Source organism: Penicillium cataractarum (genome assembly GCF_028827025.1).
Source record: "Penicillium cataractarum strain IBT 29864 chromosome Unknown utg000007l, whole genome shotgun sequence".
NCBI lineage: Eukaryota > Fungi > Ascomycota > Eurotiomycetes > Eurotiales > Aspergillaceae > Penicillium > Penicillium cataractarum.
This window is the reverse complement of record NW_026622743.1, coordinates 4,410,418-4,429,598: the sequence shown is the minus strand read 5'-3', so window position 1 is coordinate 4,429,598 and position 19,181 is coordinate 4,410,418. Positions and strand designations below refer to the sequence as shown.

General features: G+C 45.5%; 3 protein-coding genes across 3 annotated transcripts; 2 read left to right on the top strand and 1 right to left on the bottom strand.

The window, feature by feature from the left end:
* Nucleotides 1-4,165: 4,165 nt before the first annotated feature.
* N7496_009119 (uncharacterized protein) lies at nucleotides 4,166-5,791 on the top strand (the record flags this gene model as incomplete). The annotated part of the gene is made up of 1 exon (XM_056702038.1): nucleotides 4,166-5,791. The coding sequence occupies one exon, from the start codon at nucleotides 4,166-4,168 to the stop codon at nucleotides 5,789-5,791; it is 1,626 nt and encodes a 541-aa protein (XP_056554101.1).
* An 8,239-nt stretch (nucleotides 5,792-14,030) lies between these two features.
* Nucleotides 14,031-16,486, top strand: N7496_009118 (Zn(II)2Cys6 transcription factor; the record flags this gene model as incomplete). Its single annotated transcript, XM_056702037.1, has 4 exons — nucleotides 14,031-14,383; nucleotides 14,443-15,244; nucleotides 15,307-15,610; nucleotides 15,657-16,486. 4 exons carry the CDS (start codon nucleotides 14,031-14,033, stop codon nucleotides 16,484-16,486), a joined length of 2,289 nt encoding a protein of 762 aa, XP_056554100.1.
* A 1,180-nt stretch (nucleotides 16,487-17,666) lies between these two features.
* Nucleotides 17,667-18,933, bottom strand: N7496_009117 (DUF2841 domain-containing protein; the record flags this gene model as incomplete). Its single annotated transcript, XM_056702036.1, has 2 exons — nucleotides 17,667-18,391; nucleotides 18,441-18,933. 2 exons carry the CDS (start codon nucleotides 18,931-18,933, stop codon nucleotides 17,667-17,669), a joined length of 1,218 nt encoding a protein of 405 aa, XP_056554099.1.
* Nucleotides 18,934-19,181: the final 248 nt, after the last annotated feature.

Genomic DNA, 19,181 nt, shown 5'->3' with positions numbered 1-19,181 from the left:
AGAGAGGTAGAAAAAGAACGATGCAGCTACAAGATAAGGGGCCTCAACTGTGAGCGGCCTTAAAGCTGAGTCGTTCAACGCAAAATCAAATGTAACTTTCAATAATGATATTCGACATCCAGTGGTCACAATATGTCTATGATCTGTGGAACGAGCCCACTCTAGGAGGTTTAAGAACCTCGAGGTAGGGGTGATTCAATCGCATCGCTATCAATAAGAACATTACGGCAGTCTAGATATGAACAAAGATTACTAAGTCTCAAGATGTGCCGGTGGCCTCCTGTTTCCATAATGGCTAGAAAGTCCCTAGCAAGATTAATTATAAAACTTTCCATCGCGAGCTAGTCAATTTGCCAATTCCTCTCATAGGGTCCAATCCAGTGTGGCATCGGTATGGTTTAAACCTATATAAAGGTACTATACTTTGTATTCAATAAATCACGGAATTAGGCCTGGTTTCTATAAAGATGCTGCGCCTGGTGAATTCCACTCAGGCATTGGGGCTCCTGTAGACCATTTCTGCAATGCCGCAACGCAAAGAAAGGTACTGAGTCGGATTGGTGCAAGTCAAATTTATTCATTCTGCGACAAAGCAAAGTGAAAGAATCACCTGTATCCACCAATTACTTAAAGAGGAAATTCTACTTCTAAAATTTCTTAAATATTATATTCAGTTGTCTGTAGAATTGCAAACAGATGTCTCAGCAGCTAGCTCAAAGTAGGCCTACGTATTACAGGAATCCTCTTAGTCGCCTGGCTCCAACAGGGATGACATCATTAAAATGAAATTTGTCTCAGGGGAATTCACCATTGGACTACCATCCCTGCTGTGTCAAACAGTTCCTCAACGTAATTGTATCAAGCAGTGATTCTGGAATAACGGATTTAGAGCAGTTCCTCAGTTACAAATTCTCGCGCATTCAGGCAGGACGTGCGATTTAGTGTGACATTCCTTTGTCTGCATTCTTTATCGAATCGGTATGGTTAGCACCATCATCAATAAAGCTGTGGTCCGGGGCTGCACAGCTAATGTGTCGATCGCTATTGTTCCCGCCACGCGTACCTCCAAAAATCTCATTTGATAATCCTCCAGACATGATGATTCACTCAAAAGCGAATTGGTTAGTTTGGAAATTTTGATTAACTAGTTTCGACATCAAATGTGGCCGTGAGATTCATCATTGTAAACAATAAAAACAAATGCTATGTTCCTTCCCTGTCTCACTAGAATTACTAACTCACCTTGCTGTCAAGTCAATGCGGCGCTATGAGAGAAGGATCGCCAAGGTGTGACCTGTGGGCGAAACGATTGATACAGTATCCGGCTAGGGTTCGAAATAGTTAATTATCGATGCAAGCAGTGGCTGAAAGCCAAGACCCCGCTGTTTATCGGCACGAATTCCCGTTGGCTGGCAGGGAAATCGTCAAATGACAACCATGTGGCGTCTGCAAACAGCCGATCAATCGATGGCCAATTAATTGGTCCACAGTTGCTTATCAAACCATCGCCATTGATTAAATCACTCACCCACACTAACAAACACCCCTGCTGAACCAACCACTACCCAAAGTAGGATCTGCATTTGGTTGCACGACCAGCGCCGTTGCTTTGAAGCATTGCAGTAAGCTTCATAATACTGATGCGATTCGATACATCAATTTATTGAATCTCTGGTATAAACTTAATTATATTGGCAAAGAAGTCACAATCGTTGAGTGATTTTGTCCGCGGGCGCCCTGTTTAAAAATCACGCATAACATGGTCGTATAATAGTCGACCCATGCATATTTATCTAGGGCTCACGTCCCTTACATGTGTTGGCAAAAAGGGAATTATTCAATAGGAAACCTGGCAGCGGCGTCATAACTAACCCTTCTATTTCGATTTCTCGTATACTGAACCATTCCAAACCGGCGCTTCTGCCGCAGTTACAGCTATCCCTGATGACAGAAAATTCCTTGTTGGGTAAGTATCCGAATCCCATTTCTACTTACTACATTCTTGTGGTCTCAGGGAGTGTACTTGCTGAAATACTTTTCCCGATGATTATTAGTAAATGCAATATGGAACATCCCTCGCGGTAAAGAGGATTTTCGCAGAAGTAGAAAGTTCCCAACACGGCAAGGTAATATACGCAAACAAACCGACTATAGTATAAAAGTAAACAGCTCCACTTGCTGATTTTTATCGATCATAAGCGTATATACACAAGCGGTATTCAACGCTACATACAGTGGCCTCTTGGTGATGGTGATAGTTTCATATTGAACTTCAGAAGCCATTCTTCTTAAAAAGGTCGTCTACAGAGAAACGCAAATCGCATGCGCTCCAAATTCCTAGGGTTATGAATACACAATAGAAGTTCAGAAATGATAGTTTGAGTTTCTAGAGTACGGAAGTCGAGCTGTTCTCTTTGTCCGCTCGGGACGACTTTGTAGCCCGGATGTATGTTTGGAATTTAGGCCCTCCAAGGGCCGCGGGAGGAGGAACTGACCATCTAAGCTGATTTCATACCATCCTATGGCTTATCTTCAGCCTTTGGTGTATACTCATCTCCGAAGTGGCTTTGGTAGAACAAAATATTAAGCATTTGACTTGGAACTAGCTATACAGGATATTATCGTAGGTATACTCACGAGGGTAGCCATTTAATCTCGAAAGATCGATCTTAGAAAAGCCAAAATAAAACGAGAAGACAAGATTGCTGATGGTGTGGCGGTCTTCAGGATGTAGGATTATTGAATACAGTGAAGTGCACGGAACTTCTGTACCTTCGGTATCGCGCAAAGATGGTTCCATTCTGCTTAAGTCCAACGGATGGAATGCTTTTTTGCAGGCATCTAAGACTCGGCTTCCAGGAGCGGGCATGGTTTGTGAATGTTTTTTAGAATAAAGTTCAAAGACTGTTGAGGGCAATTTAAAGTGCCGGCCGTTGGTGGCTATAATTTTCATCCAATTACTTGCCGTCATTGCCGCTCCTCCCATTGCACGAAGATAAAGTGGCAGATTTGAATGCCTTCGCATGACATACTTCCTATTTCCAGCTAATAATTCAGGATTGACTCGTGACCTAATACTGCAATCCATCAATTGAGCGCTCGAAGCAGTAGCCACTTTTAGCGAGGGGGATGTGCTTATCTGAATATGTGTTTGAATTCATCCCCATATTGGATATTGGGTACGACCTCTGATAAAGCCAACAGGAAGCGAACTGATTGGCCGGCATACCTGCCGCTGTATTCACTTCCTAGATGGAAAGATGCCGTAGAGAATGAACCCATGTCATAGATACTGCGAAGGAGCCAGGTCTACAAATCAGGGGATCTGAATGTTAGATTGAGGATCAGAACAGATGCGAGTAGTCATCAAGTAATTTCGCACATCTTTTTTTCTAGTATTGTAGGTTGCGCTCTCTTAGGCTTTCAAGGAGACACCTTCTTGCGATATTCGAGTCAGTTATGACTCGAAAGACATATATGAGGTACTCCAAAGATATTGATTCGTAAGTCAATAGTTGACTGTATCCGGATCTATGCTATTTCCGGCTATCCTCTACATAAAAAAAAGGTACTCTCCTGATAGGGTCAGTTGCCAGAACCAGGTTTATTTGACGTTCTGTAGTATTCTTATCTTAAGGTAGGCTTAATGCTAGCGATAACCGTCACATGGTATCATTGAAGGCAGAACGGGTACTTCCCTCACCTCTTTAAACCGGGCGCTACCTTTGTACCAGGTCTAATCTATGAAATCCCCCCCCCAATATAGTTGCCGTTATGGAGGTATGATGATCTTCCGCAGAATCCTGATCTGCTTTTTTGCGTTCTTATTATTATCTACTTAATGCGTATGTACTTGAGGGAACCCCTTCCTTCAGAGTCTTGGGTGACTTCCGGAGGAGCACAGCACCGAAAAATCCCACATTCCAGCCATTATGATTTTATTGCAACGGCAGTAAAAGGAGTTCTCTCATTCTGCATACCACACTGATTTGTGAAAGTAAACATACATATACTACAGTGGGGCATGAAGAGTTGATCAACGCGACCGGGATCGACTGCAATGATTGCGAGAACCAGTTGAAGAGATTGTGACAGCCTGTCTGGTTCTTTCCTGTTTCACCTATCAGTGGTGGCTACGGGCTATTGGATTTTCTAAATGTTTACCATGAGTGTTACGTCCCAAACAAGAGTCGCTGACACTACTGCTCGGGACGCGTATGCAACACCGTTGAGCGCCGCCGATGATGGTCTCTATCATCCAGCACAATATGTGCATGGAGCGGATAATCTTTACCAGGATTCGCAAACCAATCGAGGCCCTACCACCTTACAGGGAGTGCGGTCGGTTGCAAACGAAATAGTGACAAATATGCTACCGTCACCGGTGTGGCATACTACAACTAGGCTCAGTGAGATTAGAAATCAGGTCTCTCCAGAGAAGCAAGCCATGGCGACAGATATTTTTCGGAGTTCGTCAATTGCTTCACCAAGTGGAACCAAATCAGCAACCACGTTCCACTTTCCAGTCACGTCTACAACATCAGTGGCGAACAATCTACCGCAACGGAAAGAACCAGCACCCAAGGAATCTCGCGTTTACCATTTGTTGATTATTTTTCTTGTTGCGTCTCTCATAATACTCATGATTGTGGCTTGGTTCAAGCGACACGCTGATCGAAAGAAACCTATACTTGCAACAAACCAGCAGCCGACCGTTGACCCGACCCTCCCGAAGGAACGCTTTGCGGCAGCTCTCTCTCAATCCAAAGCTCTTGTGACGGGGTTCCTGGCAATGAGCGCTGAAGCAATAAGTGTAGTCCTAGCTTCTTTTTCCTCGGCGAAATCCAAAGCTAAAATTGATCTTAAAGATGGTACCACAACGTTTACGACAAGGCGCTCATTGATGGGGAGGTTTCTTGAACAAAGGATCCGAATCATTATACGTGCGGTCGTGAAAATTTCAAATTTTCGACGCTGGATTCCTAATTTACCGGGGCGAGAGAGGGCTAATGATCAAGCCTTCGTTGAGAAGGACGAGGACATGACAGTAAGGTCATCATCCCTCGAAGAGGGTTCCAGAGGCCCGCCACGTGATAGTGCCGACGAACAGAGTCATTTGGATACAAGCTACAGAGTCACGACGAAAATTCGACCTCCACCGCCAGTGATAATAATCGGGCGAACTCGCCACAGAAGTGAAAGTGGATTGAAAGTTGAGGTACCTCGCGGGCCAGTCTCACCAGATACAGTCTGCTTAGAGGATGTCTGTGCAGCAAACGAGAGTTCCGATACGTTGAGAGGATCAGAGACCATATCCCTGCAAACGATCGACGAGTGTCATGGGCTCGGCCAGTCGCCGAGTGTGGGACTACTCAGATTGAATGTATACCGGGTCGAGATGGAGTTCGTCCCCCGCCGAGACACCCAGCTAGGGGTGAGCCAGGGGGATGAGGTTGTCATGACTCGTGTTTTTGACGACGGTTGGGTGAGTTGGCCGTGGAGCTCGTATTTGAGCAAGGATCAAGCTGATCGACCTCTGCAGGCATTTTGCGAACTTTTACGCACGAAGAAACAGGGGCTTGTGCCCCGTGCGTGTCTCTCCGTGTGGCCCGCTCGGCGCAACAATACGCCACCGAGCGTGACAAGTGTGCAGCTAGTCCCTCCAACGGCAAATAGTCACACAAACTCGCGACCTACTTCACCTATCTCGCCTATCTCACCAATTTCACCAAATTCCGCGGTGTTCCCTCGATTTTACAGCTCTGGCTCCTCGACTGAAAGCCTGTCTTAGAGCATGTCTAAGGTTCCAAGTGCAAATCTGAACACGTGCATTCGGAGACAGAGTTCGCAAAAATACTGGATTGCGGGATCCATTGGATTGCGATCAAGGGCTGTGAGCGTTATGATTACTTCTTGTGTAAATATGGATCAGTGTGTAAGCTGAGTTATAGCGTGAAGAAAACACTCCATTTGGAGGCATTTCTCGAAAAAGTTTGTTCACATAACCCTAGTTAATCTGAGGCCGGGACTATTCCATCAACAAGTACGGATAAGTATCCACCATTTATATTATTCAATATCTCTCATTCTTTCCCTACGTATCCGTCTTATATACTCACAATCTACGTAATTATGAGCATAATATCAATAAAACTTCACTAAAATATTTGTTTTAGATGAAAGTTGAACGGTCCTTATTCTCAACCTTAATTCTCTGGTTTATATGGATACAGCGCACCTTATGTGGTGTGCAGCGTAGAAAGTACCACCTATTGTAGAGAAATCCCTGGTAGGGTACTGTAAATTTTGGTATGATCCTTGATTTTTACCCCTCTTCTTGGCGAAAAACAAATTTTCAAGCGTTTCCCCTTTGGTACAGTATATCAATACAGGTCCAAAAATTCGTAAAGTCCGAGGCGAGTTGCTCTATGATCACTCAATTATGTAGGCGCAAAATCTAAGACTAGCTGAGAAATCTTCCTTTAGCAGAATTACATATCACCATCCCCTCTACGATCATAAAAGTAAACCCAAGAAAGAATCCTGTCTCTTTTGCAACTACAGTTGATCTTGAATTTGTAGAAAAAGGTTTCGTTAATTGATATTGGAGATCCTCCTACTATAGATGCTTAATGTTTGATGTCGCTGAACTTTGTAAGCTCGGCAAATTCGAAATTAAACCCTGTTGAGGGTTATAGCAACTACATCAGACCAAAAGGTTATCAAGAAATGGCTGTCAAAGTGTTTAAATTGTGGAAAATTTGGCCAAACAACTTGCTCACGCAGGTATAACAGGAACTTGCATGATATAAAACAATCAGATAAGGAAAGAGATAAATTACAAAAGCGGAAGCTCATGAAGTAGTTGATAGGACGTAGTTGGTAAGTAATGCAGATGTTGGGTCAATGTACGGTAAAGATTCTTGGCAGAATTGAATCACTAGTAAATTAACTTTGTTAAGTTAATTAGTTAGTTAACCTAATGTGATACAGATATTACATAATTGCTGTGCGGCTAGCAAAAAGCTGCTGTTTCCGTAGCAATTCCGTTCGGCAAGCAAAACGCATGGGGTCTTCGGCAATTCTGTGCTGACATAAGCCATCATCCATCGGTAGCAAAGCCTAATGGTCGGAAGGCAGAACATGGAGTACCAGTAGCGTTACATTTCTTACAACACGACCATCTACAGCCAAGTCTAAATCGAATACCGCCTTAGGGCAAAAGCTAATTATCTCTGCCCCTAGCCGGTAGCGCACATTGGCGAAGATCTTGCCCTGATTGCGAAGCTCTCCTAAGTTTCCCATGTCTTCAACTTTACCCATTCCTCCCAGTATCATTGACCGTGGGGAATCTCGTAAATAACGGGAAATATCCACCACCGCGACTGACATGCCAACGTACGGATAGTATCAAACTAGTTTGGCTATTTAGACCTTTACTAATCTTTGCATTACGTCGGCGTTATGAGTCAGACGAAAATCTAGCTGCATACTCATGCGTTTTTGCCTTCCTTTTCCAGCTCTAGCGGCTTGTATCTCTGATGAACTTGATAAAGGCTCCATCCAAGGAGTTTCTAGATTTGGCCGGTTCATATTGCCGATGTTTTGAAGACCCCTTACATGATAAGTATCAATCAAAAGCCGGGCTTTTCTTGACTTTCCATTAATGACAAAGTATTTAGCCTGTGTCTCTCAAACCGGGGAATTCCATTATGATATTTGCTCACTGCCTATTGTTTGGAGAGTCCCGCATAAGAGTTGGAACCTGAAATGTGTTTCCTCTCATTCCATTGGGCGAATGAAGTCACATGAATGTCTAATAAAATACATCAAGTAGGTCGTCTGCTAGCCACGGTCGACGGCCGTCATGTGTTGTTTTTGGCATGCATCCTTTGCCTGCTTTCTGGGTGTATATCTTTGGCTATCTAAATATTTCCATGTCAGAATCTTTGAACTGGAATCAAAAATTCAACCAGTCTCATTATTAGTATTGATCCATGCCGCGGACTTACTTCAGTGTCTCTGGGGATGCAGGGTACCATCTGGACGGCCGGCTGTCATTCGCCCAGTTACTTCTTATTTTGTCTTGCGTCATTATTGAAAATAGCCTGCCAGCAACACTTGGAGACCGCAGACAAATCCATGATCTCCTGACCCGTTGTGACAGCGACTGGTGTCCCTGCATTGGGTCAGAAGGGTTTGACGAGATGAAGCAAAAGGATTGGGGAATGGTGACACCAGTAGTACGGCAATTTTGGGAAACGATCCAGAGGTTTATGGTTCAGCAGAGACTTTTTGAACAGCAAACGTCAGCTCAGACAATACGCGAACATCTGTGCCACCTGCTCTGTCGAGTTGAACAAATATCCGCTCAGGGGTTAAATGCGCTATGCATCCCTAGGCCAAATATGCTGTCACCAATGGTTGATATCGACAGCAGAGCAAAAATAGCTCTTGTTTGTATAAGTCTTTCAGTTGCACCAGCGCCCTTTCTACACGGCTGTCAGATTTGGCAAATGGGCGAACGCAAAGTAGACGAGATGCTTTTATATCTTCAAGAATCGCCTCTCTTCTCCTCCGGCATATCATCCCAGCATATTTTATCGGCTTTATTCTCTTTAGAGTTGTTATTCTCTGGAGAAGACGATACTCCTCATCTATCTGCCAATCAGCCCAGGAGTGCACAATGGGATCAGTGGAATGGGGACGAAGACATAGGAGAGAATTCCCAAGCCCGCCATGATGAATCGGTAATCATCATCATGTCCAGGCATTACTTTTAGTTACTAATTTTTGCCGCAGAGGAATTACACAGAGATCGTGATACGAGTCAGTGAGACTGAGCGCAACTTGATTTTCGCAGATCCTAGCATTCGAGAAACATGCCTTGTGAATATACGGCAAGGCTCATTTTACGACTGCTACGGCATTTCCAGGTGAAAAGTCATATGTCGCGCCCCGCATGCGACGCTTCTCAACTTTATGATGCGACAGAGAACGTTCTGCATAGATAGAGAATTATCAGGAGAATGGGCATCTTTTATCAACATCCGGGCCAAAGATAGGAGAGAATGAAAGACTGTGGATTCACAGATCCGTATCTATATAAACTTGGTTAAAGAGAGAACTCAATGTCCTGTGGATGGTGTCGTACAGATTTCACTATGTTAAGTGTCTCTGAGCTGGACTTGTTAGCAATAAGATAGTTATTGCGCTGGTCAATCTGGAAGGTCTCGGGAAATCTATCTCGTCTCCTGTTGAAGCATCAACTTCACAGCTGATATTGCTAGGTTGCTGCTCAAATCTCTCAATGTGGACAATAATCGCTCGTACATCACCCTAAAAGTGTCGCTTGATGGTGGGTCATTACAAAACTGAAGAAGCATATCTTCGTTCTACGACACACAACTACCCACGTTTACCCAAACGATCTGCGAATCGGGCTCGCGTCCCGCCCCCACTTGCGGGGCGAGTGCACCCAATAAGACTCTACCCATCTTGGAATCAGCTTCGGTGATCAATCAGAAAGAAGGTAGATGATAATTAAGTGTGAAATAAGACAAAGCGACTGGAACAAAGCATGTAGTATATTAATGTTAAATTTAGATATAAACCTTGACGTAGCTTTGTATCAGGAAAGTCTTCCGAAGATTTTCCGGCCACGGCCTGTGTCATCGTTGATCGACTGTACCGTAGTTTAGTTACGCGGAGCGAACTGGCTACTTTGATTTAGAAAGCCCAGGGGCATGCTAGGCCAGTTCCGCTACCGACCCGATGAATATCACTAGATGTAGCAAAAACGTGGAATTGATCGCAAAGATGTATATCGAGTCCGCCAACTCCACGGGAGTTATGTCACGCAGGTGAAGACGCTAATCTTCAGCAACCATGGAATGATTTGTTCACGTTTGCTCCTCAGTGCCCCGGCCTGTCTTGTCGTAATATATCAATAGAACGTCTCAGGAGCATCGGCTCTGTGATGGGTCCATATCACGAGATGCGGTGGGCGTACACTGTGGCCTTTCAGCTGAGTGGAAGATTATGCTGTGGTATTTTGAGGGGTATGTATATGGGTGGACGAATTTCAATTGGTCGGCATGGGAGCTGTCGAATAGCAACCGTGTTTTGTCTGCTATAACTACGCTCTTTTGATTGCTATGCCACCATCAAGTATTTGTGCAGTCTTTGTCAAGGCTTAGTAGAAAGTCGAATTCATTCTAGGTGTTAGTCATATTCAATGGGACTTTCAAGTTCCCTTTCCAGTTCCTGAAGTAATCTACTCTCAAAAATCACAAATAATGAGGTTGTCATGTGACCGCAACTAAGGAAACTTGTTAACTTGATTTCTTTCGGCGTTGGTAAAGAATTTCATCAATAGAATGCAAAGGTCTCGAACGTCAGTTGTCCTCTATGTATCGTCGTCCCCAAAATTCTATGGCGGTCTAGACGCATGGTTAGCAGTCGAGAGATACGTTCCTCCTTTTAATGGAGCCACTAGTTGTTTTGAAGTCACGTGGAACTTACCCGTTATCGGAACTGGGTTGCTGAGCTCATCTAGTGCACCAATCGGATTTCAACAGGTCTAAATTGCAAAGAAGCCCCTAGCTAGTTAACTAGCAATTTGGTGGGCAATACAATGACTAATACATGCGGATCCATAACGTAATTCCCGCCCGTCCCGAACACCCGCCCGTTCCGAACACCCTTTTCAAAATCGCGTCCCCCTACCCATCTACCTAATTCAACCACCTACCATGACACCAATACGCCCTGAATCTAGGCAGAAATTAGCCAATCAAGAGGGCAAGATCTTATTAGCCCTTAGTGATCTTCAAAATGGCCGAATCAAATCTCTACGCGCAGCAGCGAAGCTATACGAAATTCCGCTTACTACCCTACACGACCGCGTACACGGCCAATTATCTCGCGTTGATTCTCGTCCATCAGGCCATAAACTGACCCAATTGGAAGAGGATTCGCTTGTTGAATGGATAATCTCTATGGATTCACGTGGAGCAGCGCCTAGACCAGCAACTGTGGGAGAAATGGCTAATATCCTACTGGCTGCGCGTGGTAACCAGCTACCAACTACCGTTGGTAAGAATTGGCCATCTACCTTCATTAACCGCCGCCCTGAGCTTCGCACACGCTTCTCGCGAAGATACGATTACCAAAGAGCCCTAAACGAAGACCCGAAATCAATTCGGCAGTGGTTCGCGACCGTACAAAGCGTGATTAACGAGAACGGTATACAACCAGAGGATATCTACAACTTTGATGAGACAGGCTTTGCAATGGGCCTTATATCGTCGCAGAAAGTAGTCACAAGGGCTGAATACTACGGTCGGAGATCTCTTCTACAACCAGGAAATCGCGAATGGGTTACTGCGATCGAAGCAATCTGCTCAGATGGCTATTCGCTACCGCCATGTATTATCTTCAAAGGCAAAGTAGCTATTGAAGGATGGTTTAACGAAAACCTACCGAAAGACTGGCGAATCGAGGTCTCAAAGAATGGCTGGACTACCGATGAGATTGGTTTACGCTGGTTACAAAAGCACTTTATCCCACATACAAATTCGCGTGTACGTGGGCGATTTCGACTATTGATTCTTGATGGCCATGGTAGCCATCTCACACCCCAATTCGACCAAATCTGCACAGAAAACGACATTATACCTCTTTGTATGCCTGCGCATTCATCGCATCTACTACAACCACTAGATGTTGGGTGTTTTGCAGTGGTTAAGCGCGCGTACGGTCGCTTCGTTAGCGATCTTGCGCGCAGAGGATATAACCATATCGACAAGCACGATTTCTTAGTGGATTACCAACACGCACGGCTAGAAGCCTTCCAATCAGCCAATCCCACTATCAAGAATAGCTTCGCAGCTAGTGGTCTAGTACCATTAGATACCGAGAGAGTGCTTAACAAGCTTAATATCTCTCTACGAACACCGACACCACCAAGCAGCCGTCCAAGCAGCAGATCTAGCGAATTCACACCACAAACGCCTAGAACCGCCGCTCAGCTATTCAAGCAAGCTTCTATGTTAAAAGATCTACTAAAGCGGCGGTCAAATAGCCCTCCGAGCCCATCGAAAGTGATCTTAGACCAGATGATTAAGGGGTTCCAGCTAGCGCTACATAGCGGTGCTTTACTAGCAGAGGATAATACGAATCTGCGTATAGCGAGTGAGAAGATGGTCAAAAAGCGCAATCGGTCAACTAGGAGGATACCCTGCGCAGAGGGTTTAACTATTGAAGAGGCTATACAGCTAGCTGAGCAGCTAAACCAGCCAGAGGAAGATGACGGGGTAGATTCGCATGCAGAGGTCGAATTGCCTAGTCAGCCAACTAGGCCAGCAGCTAGGGCTCCGCCTAGGTGTAGTGGGTGCAGGGAGATTGGTCACAGGATTAATGTATGTAAAAATCGCTATATCTAGTTAAATCAATAGGAGTTGGTTGAGATAATCGATTTTGAAGTAGTGTAATGGGGTAAGGTGTTCGGAACGGGCGGGTGTTCGGGACGGGCGGGAATTACGTTAGTTAGTAATTCCTTTCTCCGAGTATCCACTACTGGTCTTGCTCCGACACCCGTCAAGTAATCACATTACGCAAGGGCGTTGTGTCTCCTTCCAAAGGTAGTGTAGTGTATGATACAAGTTCGCATTACGGACCATTGCGGCTGAAAGGTCCTTAACAACGCAACCCAAATCCCGTCACCGGTGCAGGAGGAGTTCCTATTGGCTGGAAATTGTAGCCGGTGGCTTTTGTGGGGGCGAATCTACCTGGTCTGAGTCGACTGTATCAAAAGTACGAGACCTAAGCGGAAACGCTGGATGGGCTTATCCGCTTCACAACTGAGAAATACGACATCTACTTGCTCTTGAGATATTCTGTCTTCAGAATCATTCAGCATTTTACATCACCTGGTATATATTGCCTCCATACTTGCCTACTACCATCTCTCAAGTATTTTCGAGCTATTCAGTCCATCCTGTTAGCTTTCTTACGGCATCGAGATCTATTAGGAGTGGACGTCAAGTATCGTCCAATTTCTTCTGTTTCCAATTCAGAGGCGTGACTCTTCTCGAGACAGGGGGTTTGGAGCGAGATCTCTTTTAGGGACCCAAATGGCGAGTCATAAATGACATATACCGCTTATTTGCATGAACTTTATCTTCATATCAGGTGGGAATATTACTTTACACACTGACCAACAGTTGGCAACAATCAGTACTAGTTCGGGGATCAAGCTTACCGGGTTTTAGACCTCAGACTTCTATTTTACTGTAAGCGCCATGCACAGACTCTCGCTGAACGAAATAGACTCGTTCAGCATAGACTGGACTCAATTGTGGGATCCTTTGAGTAGTATATGTCTGTGCGCTCTAATAACCCTAGTTGAAACGCAACTTTATAAGAAATTCGAGCTCACAATAAGCGGGGGTTACAATACTGCTATTCATTTCCACGTTACCCCGTCGAATGGCTGCTGTCCCATAGAGATTTTATGTCCATCAGTGGATGAATATTCGACTCCATGGCTTCCAAAGCGTGGCCTCCCGGCACAGAATCAATTGAATGCTCAAACAACGATTAAAAATTTTTGCTGTCTACCAGCATAGCTAACTGCGAGGGAGAAGAACCTTGAAGAAAACATCCCGTCTGCACCCCCATATCCCTTGGATTAATAGGAGGCACACACTTGATGTAACTAGGGAGGCTCCGAAGGTTACTAGAAATTATCATTTTTAAGCGCTAGGACCCATACCTAGTTCATGATGTGAGGCATGTTTACCTCCTGCTATTTTCTTTTTTTTCCTATTCTCTGGTACTTTTGCTTTGCATTCTTTGTGGCTCCCTTGATTCTTCTAGTATTAATACACTAGGAAAAAAGCCTTAAAGAAAGAAACATAGAGGTGAAAGTCTTCATCTGTTGTGAAAATTGAATGAGGATTAGAGAACTGGATACACTATCGCGTGTCCCAGGTGCGATCTTTCAGCCATTTATCTCGGTGAAAAGTATGGCGAGCGGGAAACCCTCCCAAGAGCTGCTCGATTCTCAGTTGCTTCAGAGCACCCCGCCGTATACGTCAGCGCCAGCCAGATACCACTCGTCGGCGCTGCCTCCGTTTCCTTACCGACTTGCGGGCAATAAGAGAGGATTCCGTCGAGTCGGCAACTTTACCGTAAATCCCAAAGTCCCAATTCCCCGAGCGGCTCCCACCGAAGCGCCGGGCAAACTCAGAGCTAGGCAAGCGTGTAGCCAATGCCGAGAGCAGAAAGTCAAGTGCACCGGACGCCAGCCATGCCAACGTTGTGAGGAAAAGGGAATCGATTGTATCTACGGGCTTCGCAGTCGGGATGTTTTAGATCAGTAGGTGGAGCCCTCCATTACTAACAGACACGTTGCGTGCCTCTAATCGGACTACATAGGAAAATAGCAGAATTGTCCGCCGAAACCAAGCTTTACCGAGATTTGATCCATGAATTATACCCTGGACTTGACATTTCGTCAGCACAAAAAATTCAACATGTACTCCATGACCTAAGACTCGAAGTGCAACCTAACGTGTATTCAAATTTGCGGTGTACCAGTCCAGTCAATTCATGTCTTAGGACTACAACGTACGACACTAAAATCGGAAGCGTCGATATCTCATTTACAATCAAAGATCACGCAGACGAAGATTTCAATAGCAGCCAACGCCTGCAAGCGATGGGGTTTATTGGTGAACACTCTCCAACAGCATGGCTCTTTGAACTTAAGCGCCACCTTGCAAGGGACACCAGTCCCAAACCCGGGGACGAAGACTGCCCGCCGTCGATCTCGGTGATGAACTATTTTCAGGACACGATCAAGGTCGAGATCCTCGAAGACGGTAGTCAATGGACCCTTCCGCCTAGAAAAGAGGCAGACCATCTTTTAAACTTTTATTTCCGGACTATTCATCCCGAATTTCCAGTTCTTGGAAAGATAGCGTTCAGTTGGCAATATCAATCCTACATCTCGAGCCCCAACGCCAGGCCTGGCAGACGGTGGATGGCCCTATTGCATCTTGTGTTTGCCATTGCTGCGAAAGTCTCCCCACTAGCAAGTACCTATTATGGGGAGAGCACTAGACACCACGATATCTACTTTTCACGGGCCTGGCAATTGGGCATTGATCACGTGGCCTTGAGGGACTCTCCGGATCTACAACAAGTGCAAGTAGAAGGTCTTGCGGCATTTTATCTCGTGTGCGTGGGGGAGATCAATAGGTGCAGTACCTTATCATTTTTGTGATTTTCATTGACTAGGAACGTGTTTGTCAGCTAACTCTCGAAATCAGGGCGTGGCGAATGCTTGGCACGGCTTTTCAATCCGCAGTGGCAATGGGGCTTCATCTCCGCAATTCGGCAAGTGAAGTCCAATTCTCGTCAAAGGAGATTCGCTATCGCGTGTGGTGGGCGCTCTTTGTGATGGACTCCTCGTTGCAAGCGATCACAGGTCGCCCGCCCAAGACCGACACGCATTTCTGTACCACGCCCTTACCGATGCCTTACCGTGAAGAAGACCTCGCGAACAATGCTATCAGGCACCTTCACACTGACGTTGACGCACGTAATCAATTTTTGGGAACATTTCTTTTTTTTCACCGATGCGGCAGACCATACGACAGGTCTAAGGCCATCAGGATATACTCAGATGGCTAGTTCTGAATCGCATAAGGCGATATCAGATGAAGGGATTATACAAGGAGTGAAAGATAGTGTCGATTCTGCGACTCCGGCGACTTCTGTGACTTCTGAGACTACTGCAACCCCTGAGCTCTCACTGTTCTTTGTTCACGCTGTGGACTTGGCGCACCTGGCACACAAGGCTATCGAGGTCTTGTACTCTCCACAGCCGCCTCAGAGATCCTTCCCGGACCTTGAGGTACTAATCTCAGGTTTTAATGATTCAATGGATCAATGGCTTCTGCACCTCCCACAAGATTTCAATTTTACTATGAGCCACGATTTGCGGTCTTGCTCGCCTCAGACTGTAAGTCTCGGATTTCGATTCTATGGTGCAAGGATCGTTGTCAATAAACCATGTTTGCATTATCTGGCCTATAATTTGACCAGGCCAGATACTTTGCAATCTTTCTATCCAACTGCGGCAAATCTCTGTGTGCAAGCTGCTTACGAAATGCTGGACCTTTTGCCATCCACGGTCGATCTCTCTTGGCTCTGTCTTACAACCCCATATTGGCTGGTGCTCCATCATATCATGATGTCTATTACTGTCCTTTTGGTCGAGCTCTTCTTGCGCTCCAAAGCCCAATCTCGCGGGGAGAGGAGCGTTCTTGCGCAGGTTCAAAAAGCTTTGCGCTGGCTCAAACTCATGTCTAATAGTGACGCCTCCGCAGAAAAAGCATGGCTGATCTGCAATAATATCTTAGCGCAACATGAGTCACAAAAGTCTCCTGTTAATAAGAACGAGGAAGGCCGATGAACCTCTGCGCCCTTCATCTTTTACTACGACCCATTCATTTTTTCTCGTATCTACTATCTACGACTGTAAAGCTTGAGACCGAACACGAGTCGATCTTAAAAAGCTAGGAATTCCACCAACAATATATACGATCGCTAATGACAGGGGATTCTGGATATAGTTATGCGTCTTCTTCCTACTTCAAGACTTCAGTATTCACCCCTTGGTAATCTTTCGGGCACAGAGATGATGAAATTGCACTCTGGTCCGATATTGTTAATTGAATCGTTCACGCTTTCCATCCGTCAAGGTCGTGGAGGATTCAAGGACTTGGGGCATCCGTGAAGATTGTCCTTCAGATCGCAGGCTGGGTTATTGAACCGACCGGAATGAGGCGTGAGCTGAAATCGAGCTAGTATTACAAATTGCACAATAATGCATCATCATGAGGGAAGACGCCGGCTACCTACCCAGCTTAGCTTCTTCGTGAGCGATACAATTCATCCCTAGAGACGGCAGCACGCCGTATGTCCCTGTCGTTGATACAAATTCATACCCCTGTAGAGCTTAGTGACCCCGCAACATTTTAACAGGGTACAAAAAAACTTGTTCTGGACTCCTCTCCTGGGCGGTTACGTATATAGCAGTGAAATCTGGCCAACCGGTAAAATAGCTCGGGAATTGTTTGATGCGCACGAACCGCTGGAGCAATTCAGTGAGAACGGCGCTAGCATGAGTCATGCAAGTGCAAGCCCCTTTATGATTCAACCTCACAGGATGCGAGCAGACTAAAAACGTCCTAAAAATCTTTATTTGGGACATGTTGGCCAGTCTGCCATCAGCATATTCAAATCCTATGCGATGCATAACATATCGACAGCTAGTAATATCTGTAAAGCAATGATTTAATTTTGGTAAAGGCCGAGGTAAAGTAACGCAACAAACTGGTAGCCTCGGAGCCCCTGAGTGTAATGCAGCAGAGATGTCACTCTCCCTTATCATTTCGCTTCGTGGCTCTACCTAGAATGGTTTTGTTAACTCAAAATATATTTGATTACGCGACAAGCTAAGGCAGGTTCCATATACATCGAGTCAACCCCAATCCACAATGATTACGCATTTGAAAACCTGGCTCAGAACAGCACGGAAACATGGTCTCGCCCTCGCTATTTGAAATGTTTCTTATCGTAATAGCGCAATATCACCATTGCGGGAGTCGTCCTATTTCCGGCATGTTGGATAACAGTGGCCTAGAAGCCGGGAAATAGTGGGCAGCATTGTGAGTTTCACTTTGGGCAAGAGCATTGGCACTTTCATACCAATACGGGAACTGAGGTGGGTAATAGGGAGCTGCCATGTCCGAGGATGCCTGCAAGGAGCCGGGCCCCCACTGGGGCGGTGTAACATGGAAAGGTATATAAGGCTCACGAGAGTAGAGGAAAGATACCACCTGGTCGTGGCAGTTCTCGTCTTGGCCCGTGGTGAGACGCTGTAAGGTGCCACATTGTGTGAAAGAAGTGAAAGAATTGTTCACATGAGACAAATGTGCGCAGTCGCTGGCGAAATTATCCACGGACATCATTTTGTTTTTTTCAATATCGGCACACCCTGAAAGTCCAGAACTACTAGGGTTTCTGATTTTGTTCGAAACTTCCGGACTTGAAGTCTGTTTGACCAGTTGCTTGCCTATGTGGAAGAAATTAGCCTCTTGAATGACGATAACTCTGAGCAACGTGTTACCTATCTGTCCACTGAGCAACCATTCCTCTGCCTCTCTCAGATTGTAGACCTCCTCAAGAAATTTGAATTTGCTTCTTGGTCGAATTTGATCTCGAATAGACCGATCTGCCTCTCTGAGTGTATCCACAGTTATTCCATGGCTTACGCGCAGCTCACGAACGATGTGAATGAGGAGTCGAATACGCTCTGGGCGGTTAGCCAAACATAGGGAAATAATGGTGGAACCTTCTCATACCGGTTTTCGGGAGATGATCTGGCTCGTGGTGGCGCACTAGAGAAGGCCACCAGGGCGGCTTTGTCTGCTCTGGATCAAACTGGATTTTCCTACCCCCAACTAACTTTCGTCCATTATATGGGTAGTTGACTTGCTTTCTTGGCTCAAGTATCTTGATGTACGCCTTGGCAAGGACACGGCAGTTGGTTTGTTGAAAATTTGCGAATGCGTTCTCATAGCGCTGAACCATCGCTTTTGAATCTTGGGTTGGGAAGGTGCCATTATCGTATTTAGAGCCTTGCGAGAAAGGATACGCAATAGGTCCAAACTGGTCCAAATTTGCATTATCAGTCTGAAAGGTGTTGGTTTGCCAATGATAGTCCTTCTCCTGCGTCCAAATTGACAATTTGCGCCGTGGCCGCTTTGTCTGTTTCATTTTTACGGGTTTGATTATCATGCGGGCGTCGGGCTCAGCAGAAGTGAGGAGCTGTTGCTGTGAATTCAAGCGGTACATTTTCGTGGAGCCGGTACCTAAAGTGACAAAGCTTGTCAACCTCTGAGTAGTGGTCCTACGCGCAAAGCAGGAACCATATGCTTACGGTAGATTATCATGCACAGATGCCGCTGGTCAATGATCATACTATCAACTTCTGCATGGCTCCTCTGTCCCGGTTTCGAATAAAGACCGATCGATTTGGGCGACTCGACTGGCTGTAACGTCAAAGGAGTTTACTTGAGCTTGGAGATCGTAGAGCGGGTCTA